The sequence below is a fragment of the Bidens hawaiensis genome, unplaced genomic scaffold (assembly GCF_021521415.1).
Source record: "Bidens hawaiensis isolate Kalapana, Puna unplaced genomic scaffold, B.hawaiensis_p1.1 tig00049616_1, whole genome shotgun sequence".
NCBI lineage: Eukaryota > Viridiplantae > Streptophyta > Magnoliopsida > Asterales > Asteraceae > Bidens > Bidens hawaiensis.
In genome coordinates this window covers 43,242-51,425 of record NW_027498869.1, presented here as the reverse complement: position 1 = coordinate 51,425, position 8,184 = coordinate 43,242, and the positions used below count along the sequence as shown (strand labels likewise).

Here is an 8,184-nt window from a genome sequence, read left to right as displayed (position 1 = left end):
CGCGGCTGAGCTGCAGATACACCCCTAATAGGATTTCATTTTCTCAGGATCAAGTTTCATGGGTCGGTGATTCCACTAGGGCAAGCGGAACCTAACCCTATTTTATAGGCACCACACCCTAAAACTCCTTACCGTCTCACCAAAATGGTGACAACAACCGTTAATATATTAGCATGAGTGCTTTTATTTTGGTTATTTATTTCACTATTTGCCACATCACAATAATAATAGAACATTTCATTAAAAAGTTCAGCTTTTGATTTCAATAATAATCAAAGATATATTTTTCTTCAGATGTCTAAATGTTTTATAGATAAGTTAGCAATCAAACTCCATAGACTATGTTTCCATTGCGATCTAAACTTATGAAAGTTTATACAAATCACACAAGTTTAATTAATCCTGATAAACCATTTGAGATGACTAAAATAACATTGCATAACCCTTGCAATTTTATGCTATAAAAGTTAAGTTGGGGTGGTCCTTGGACGCCCCTACCGACGCTACCATCACACAAACTTGCATCCGTCATGGCACCTGATATAAACGTGTTTAGTTGTCCATAATCATGTGACTTCAACGCTTTCTTGCATTTCTTTATGTTGGAAATGGCATCCTCATAGAGTGCTTTACATTGTGTGTAGTTGCTGGAATTTGTGGCTTTTTGAATCACCTTTCTAGCAGCTTTAGCACTTTTTTTGGCATTCTTGATGGAAATGCGTCCTAGGACGAAGAGGCTTCCATGTGTTGACCGGGGATCGGATCTAAGGGAGTTGGAGCATAAAGAAGGATCAAGGGTTTGTTGACACACCTCGTTAATTAAATCACCGATTGTGAAAGTGGGTGAAGAAACAAGTATGAAGACAAAAACATAAGCTAATGCTAAAAACGAATTATGGAATGAAAATCTCATCTTTGAATGTAAAGACATCCCAACACTACGATTTATATAATATTTTTCCCATAATTAATATTTATTTATTTTAGCATTAATTAATATAATTAAAATTAAATTATATTAATTGTATATTAATTGCTTTGAAAATCCACAAACTTCACTTAGAACAGTTCATTAAGCTTTAATGATTGCTATACAATACAAATGGGCAAATACATAATAATTAAGCTTTAATAAGTTCACCTGGAACAATGGTGAATAATGTTTTGCTTTTTAGTGTTAAAGTTAGTTAACATACTTTGATAATTTGACTAAGACGTACATATTCACTTTTATAAGACTCGAATCATGTGACGGGGGTCACACCAACTGATGTAATAATTAAAATGTGGAATTTATTTCAAAATATCAAAACGGGTATATATTTTTCTCATCAACTTATAAATATTATATTGATACTTTTAACTTTTAAGCTAGGAAATCAACATACAAATATTAAATAAATTGATACTTTTAACTTTTAAGGAAAAAACTTTAAGTTAAAAGGTCAAAGATAGTACAATTGATCACAAAACAATATTCTTTCATTATGAATGCATTGACTAAATTTAATTTTTGTTGAACATATTACCAATTATTCACTTTGACTACAAGATAACATAACCTATATTTGGTGAAAAATCTTTTGTTTTATAAAATTATACTTTATTATGGACAAGTAGTTTTCAAAGTGTAAAATTCAAAAGCAAAAATATTAATAAATTAAAGAAACTTTAATGCTGGTTTCAACATGTAACTTCACCCCTAAGAGAGCACGGGGCACTCAAATGAATAAGATGTATGACTTCTAAACCACATGGCAACACCATCATATCCCATGTGAGTAAGGTGCATGACTTCATTTCATGGTAAAGTTTTGCCACGCAACATTGATTCATTATTGACTATTGAATAATTAAAATGTATTAATAAAGTTTTAGAGTATTTGTAGGTATGTGTTGCCCGTAAGTTTGTGGGTTGTGTGTAATTAAGGATAAAAATGAGGTGACAATACATGATTGACCAATACATGGGTAATACACATGAGTATCCCTTCCCCTCTAATTAACTCTTAACGACTTTTGTCGTAGACCATGTCGAGTGGTTCAAGCCTCAAAGAGGTATTTTTTTGGCATGGGATATCATGTCAGCAAAAGAATTTTAGGGAAAAAAAAGATGTAGTGGTTCAAGACTCTTTCATGTCCCTTCAATCATATTAAATAATTAGATAATTTTACAATTTTTTTATTCAATTATTTTCTAAATTAAATAAGACACCAAAATACATCATTAAAAATTTAAAAAGAAACAACAGACTTAATAGAGCATTTCATCAAAGTTTTTTTTAAAGCACATAATTAAAAAATTAAAAATTTTCATTTGTCATCATCGAGGCCATATTTATTTTTGATTCGTTCATGCAATTTCAAAGTGATGTCATGTTTTGGTTCTAGAACGTTGGGGATGAGTTTCGATAATATTTCAAGATCGGTAGCCGTTTGTCAATCTTTTTCTACTTCAAGGCGTTCTTTCTTTTTTGCTTCTTGTTTTTTTTTTCTACTTCAAGGCGTTCTTTCATTTTTGCTTCTTGGTTTTGCTTTAGCTGTAAACGTTTTTGACCAATGACGTTTAATGCTCGTTGGCAGCTTCACGGTCCCGTTCGATACTCGTTCTTTTCATGATCCGACGTGGAGGATGAGTAAAATGTTCCATAAATTGGACCGCAAGTTGAACTGCACTTCTAACTGCAACATTTATTTCATTCTCGCCAGAGGACGTACTATCCTCCTCACTGGTTGATAATGATGAATAGTACTCCATTTTTTAACCTTAAGAGAAACTTTTAGGATGAATTGTTGTAATTTTTAGAAGTGTAGATTGAGTTTGGGTGTAGTTTATAAGAAATAATAAAAACCGTCTATATAAATATATATATATATATATATTCAATGTCTCAATCGGTTACCAATGAGCTTGTGGAGGTGCGATAAGGAAAAATCTTGGTGTTTCATGTGATCAAGGTTCGATTCTTGTCCCCCAACACTTAGTTTCAGTGGCACCAGGGTGATAAAGAAAGACTAGTTGAATAGGTCACTTTTACTAGTTGATTCCTTGAACTGAACGACTTTTATCTCATCACACTGTCATTCCTTTGAGCGAGTGTTCACGAGTGTCGGTCCTAAATGAGAGTTTTCTCTGATTCAAAAAACGAGTGTATCTTGATGTAATTAATTTACCCAGTTGCTCATTTAAAGAGTTCGTTAACCTTTAAACATTATATCTTGTTATGAAATGGATATATGTGGGTGTCATTAATATTCACTTCCTTCACTCCCTCTTAGAAAATATTGGTGTAGTATTTAATATTGCAAGGTTAGTTTGTAGTTTCCAAAAAAAAATATGGAGTAGGAATGGGTTCGGGATGGTACCGGTATCGATCCCTAAAATCTCATTCCTGAAAATCTCGATCCTAAAATTTGAAAATATTTGGTACTGGTACCGAAATATTCGGTTTGGTACCAGTATTTCATGCAAAATTCGGGAAATCCTGGTACCATACTAATACTGTACCGATACCGAAAACTCAAAATTTGGTACTGATTTGGTACCGACGATACCAAATTGGTATCAAATTCAATACTGGTAGCGGTACGGAAAACGCTCATCCCTGATATGGAGGAATGGATGGCGATAAATACAAAACGCCACACGATAATTAATACTATGAAAAATTCATGAAATGTTTCATTTTAGAGAGAGATTCAATTTATGTCTTCCCCAAAATTTAAATCCCTCATTGTCCCCTTACTAACTCGTCATCGCTTCTATGTCAGGAGTTCGAAACGACATGTTTCAAACACATCGCATTCCCGCTATGTTAGCTTAAAACTCATTGCATCCCCACTATTTTAGCTTAAAACGCGTCACCTCCCCACCATTTTAGCTCAAAACCCGTAGCCTTCGTGACAGGTTAGCTACAAAATATTATTCCTTATCTTTACTTAAAATAGGGATCCTAAACTACGGGGACAATGAGATGATGAAGAGAGACTAGGTGAGTAGGTGTCATTTACTAGTTAATTCCTTAGTTGGACTAGTGCATTTGGGCGAGTGTTCACAGGCGTTGACTCTAGGTGAGAGTTTTCACCCGTTCGAAAGGCGAGTGTATCTAATGTTATGAACTTACTATGTAGCTCATTTAAATAATCCGTTAGCCGTTAAAAAAATTATCTCTCTCTCTCTCTCAAACGGCTATAAGTGGACGCTATCTTCTAGAAAATATTGGTGTAGTAATTGATATTACAAGGTTAGTTTGTAGTTTCCAGAAAATATGGAGTAGTGTAACATCCCGTTTCCCGTTCGGTTAATAAAATAATAATATTAGATGTTATGAGATGGGCTTGTGTTGGGTTAAGTAATATGGGTAATGAACTTGGGTTAGTAGGGAAGTTGGGCTGTTCACGAACCGAGCGAGCGTATGCTCGAACTCGACTCGTATTGAAACCGAGCGGCTCGGTTCGGTTCGAATTTAGGGAAACGAGCAGAAAATTCTTGCTCGAACTCGCTTGGTTTACAAGCGAGCGGCTCGGTTCGGCTCGCTTTTGCTCATTCACTATTTCAAAAAAATGGTGACTTCCGTCTTCCACCGATTCCATACCCTGTTCGAAGACGTGGCCTGACCAGAATCGCGCCGTCGTTGCTTCAACTTGAGGGATATGTGGAACCAAAGTTCCAGTAGCCAATAAGCATTCATAACTCATAAGTGTCATATCTTGCTCATTCTTGTACTTGTTCAACGTTGGATTGAAATAGTCGATCTTTAATTGGGTGGAAGAATTTCTAAGGTTTTTGGGGAGTGGGAGTGTAAGTGACGGTAGGTGGATGAGTGGATGGGAAAACTTATATAAGATGGCACACATTAAGAGATCAAAAGAAAACTTTTTAAAAAACAAAGGACTAAAAATGTAATATGTATGGTGCATATAATTCATTTGAATTTTAAATACAAGATAACTATATAATTAATTATATATTTATACATATATAATTATATATAAAATAAATTAAAAATATTCGAGCCGAACCAAACCGAGCGGGCCTTTACTCGTTGCTTGGCTCGTTTGCAAACCGAACCGAGCAGAGCGGCTCGTTTACAATCGAGCGAAAAAACGAGCGAGCAATTATCAAGCGAGCGGCGAGCGAGTTCGAGCAACTAGCGGTTTGGACGACCCTATAGGGAAGGGAGAAAGACCATGGGCTTAAGCCCATGACCCATAGTATATAAACCTTAATTAACCCATAATCTATTCATTTCCACTCATTCCATACACCATAAAAAACAAACACTTAAGCTCTCTCTCATATTTCTCTTTCTCGAACCGAAACCAAGAGGGAAACCAAGTATCGACCCGAGGTAATAACGTTATGATATTATATGGATCCAAACCGCTAGATCTAGTCGCAAAAAGATGAACCGACACCCTCAACCCTTCAAAGTCACGAGATCCGAATGGAATCGGTATAAACCGATCTAAAGACGAGCTTAGGGGTCACCCTAGCTCGGATCTGGATCAAACGGGACGAAAAACGGTGAAAACGGTGTGAAAATACGTTTATCCGGCCACCGCCCGGTTTTCTGGTCCGGCGGCGCGAGCATTTAAGGGCGTCTCTAACATTCTCTGACCTAACCCTAATTCGTTAACGGAAGAATAACGAATTAACAGTAATTCGTTATGCCCATTCGTTAAGGAGAAATAACGAATTATCAGTAATTCGTTATGCCCATTCGTTAAAGAGAAATAACGAATTAGCAGCAGTTCGTTATGATCATTCGTTAAGGCCAGTTCGTTATAAAGGCCAATTCCTTATAAAGGCCAGTTCGTTATAAAGACCAAATCGTTATGAGAGTCAATTCGTTGCAAGTTAAGAAGTAACGAATGAACCTCATTCGTTAAGGGGATAACGAATTAGATTTTGAAAGAATGACAGAAAGGTCCCTAGACTTAGAATAAAATGATTTAATTACAAAGAAACCCTCAAACTTTATGAATTAGCAAATAAAATAATAAATTAGAATTCTAATAGAAATTGTGTGACAGTTAATGAAAATAAATTTTTTCCAAGCTGACCTGTCAGCTTGAACCCAGCCAGAGGCTCTGCCCCTTGGACCCCACTAGGGGTTGGCGCCCCTAGAACGCCGCTGCTAGGGGCGTTACCCCCAGACCACCGTTCGTTGAAGGTTATAATTAGACTAGAAACGCGATATGGGTAGTTATAGTTAATTGATACGTGTAATTGTTATACATTTAGTCGCGCACAGCTAAAAGAAAGGAAGAAACCATTAACGGAGAACGTAACAGAACGCAAGTGAGTTTTTAGCCCCATTTTCTTGTTATGTTTTCGGGGCTGTGTGCATACTCAATGTGAATGTTAATACACTTACATTAAATGGTAAGTGTATGCTATGATGATTGATGTGATAGTATGTATGAATGTATGCATGTCGTTACGTGAACGATCTTCGGATATTGCACGTATCGCCAGGAAAGGTGTGTCTTATATAAGATGCATGAATGATGTATGAATGAGTAATAATATAAATGAACGTGTATAATAGAATGTATATATGAAGAAGCGTAGGAATGGTTGATTAGATAGAGAAAGAATGAACCAGACCCTAATAATATTTGAGATAGAGAAGGAAGGGACCAGACCCTAACAATATCTGAGATAGAGAAGGAAGAGATCAGACCCTAAAAATATCTGAGATGGTAAAGATAGTTATGTATGTATTATGAATGTATGTAAGTATGAAAGACAACAAGAAAGTATATATGTACGAATGAAAGAAAGATAACATGCTAAGTATGTAATATGTATCTACGGATACGTATATATAAATATGTGAATGTATTGTATGTTGCCTGATTAATTAGAACTCACTCAGCGTAGCTGACTTTTAGTATGCACGCAGGTGAGTAGGATGAGACAACTGGCTTGAAGGGGGGACACATGGCAGATGAATAAAGAAGCTGACATCTAAAAACTTAGTTAATAATGTTTTAACTGAAAGACTTATTTTAAGTTATGTTTTAAAGACAAGTTATAAATGTTTTGTAATGAATGTTTGAAGTTTTATTTATTCAGCGAAAGTTTTAATTAACTCTGATATTTAAAACTGTGTTTATGAGTAAATCCAACGCTAAGGTAGGGCATCGGGACCGGGGCCTTATAAGTAGGGATGAGCTCGGGATAGTATCGGTATCAATCTCGAAAATCCCGATTCTGAAATTTGGAAATATTTGGTACCGGTACCGGTACTGAAATGTATGGTTTGGTACCGGTATTTCGTGCAAAATTCGGGAAATACCGATACCGAACCGAACAATACCGGTACTGTAGCGATACCGAAAACTCAAAATTTGGTACCAACAGTACCAAATCGGTATCGAATTCGATAATTCGATACCAGTACCGAAAACGCTCATCCCTAATATGGAGGCATGGCTGACGTTAGATAAAAAAACGCCACACGATAGTTAATACTCTGGAAAATTCATGAAATTTCCCATTTGAGAGAGAGATTCAAAATATGTCTCCTCAAAATTCAAATCCCCTCATTATCCCCTTACTAATTAGTCTTCGCCGTTATGTTAAGAGTTCGAGACAACATATTTATAAACCCATCGTCTCTCTGTTATTTTAGCTTAATACTTGTCTTTACCAAAAATAGGGATCCTAAACAAATCTAAAAAATATTTGAATATTTTTAATTTTATTGGTTTTTAAATTCTGGTATATAAGATTTTGGATAATATTTTGATTACGAAAAATCATGCGTACCATCAAAATCATTTTATGTGTAACGTGTTTAGATATTATTATATATATTACATAGGATACTTACTTCTCCTCACAAAGTAACTATTCAATTTGTTGTAGCATATTAGTGCATGTGTTTTATTATATTTTATTGTACAAGGCTACATCAAATAAATCAAAGACTAATACCTTCTATTGTTTTATTACTTAAGCTTTATTTTTATTAAGTGTTATTCATATATTTTTTTTCCATACTATAAAATGCTTATTATTTCATTTATTTTACTTTTCGTTTATTATAATATTTAAAAACTATATTTCTGAACCTTTAATTTGGGCGAGTGTCGGTATTACATGTTTAATTTATCGGTTAAACAAATTTTTTTAATGTTTGCTTTGGTATTTCTTAGTGACTGACAATTTTT

The 8,184-nt window shown here is 34.9% G+C and overlaps 1 protein-coding gene across 1 annotated transcript; it reads right to left on the bottom strand.

The window, feature by feature from the left end:
* Positions 1–322: 322 nt before the first annotated feature.
* On the bottom strand, positions 323–954 carry LOC143598075 (pectinesterase inhibitor-like). Its single transcript, XM_077076392.1, has one exon. It carries the CDS (start codon positions 929–931, stop codon positions 383–385), a length of 549 nt encoding a protein of 182 aa, XP_076932507.1. The 5' UTR covers positions 932–954; the 3' UTR covers positions 323–382.
* Positions 955–8,184: the final 7,230 nt, after the last annotated feature.

What these genes read in the sequence shown, in the direction of transcription:
- LOC143598075 (XM_077076392.1), bottom strand. Translation starts at nt 931, where the DNA reads ATGTCTTTACATTCAAAGATGAGATTTTCATTCCATAATTCGTTTTTA.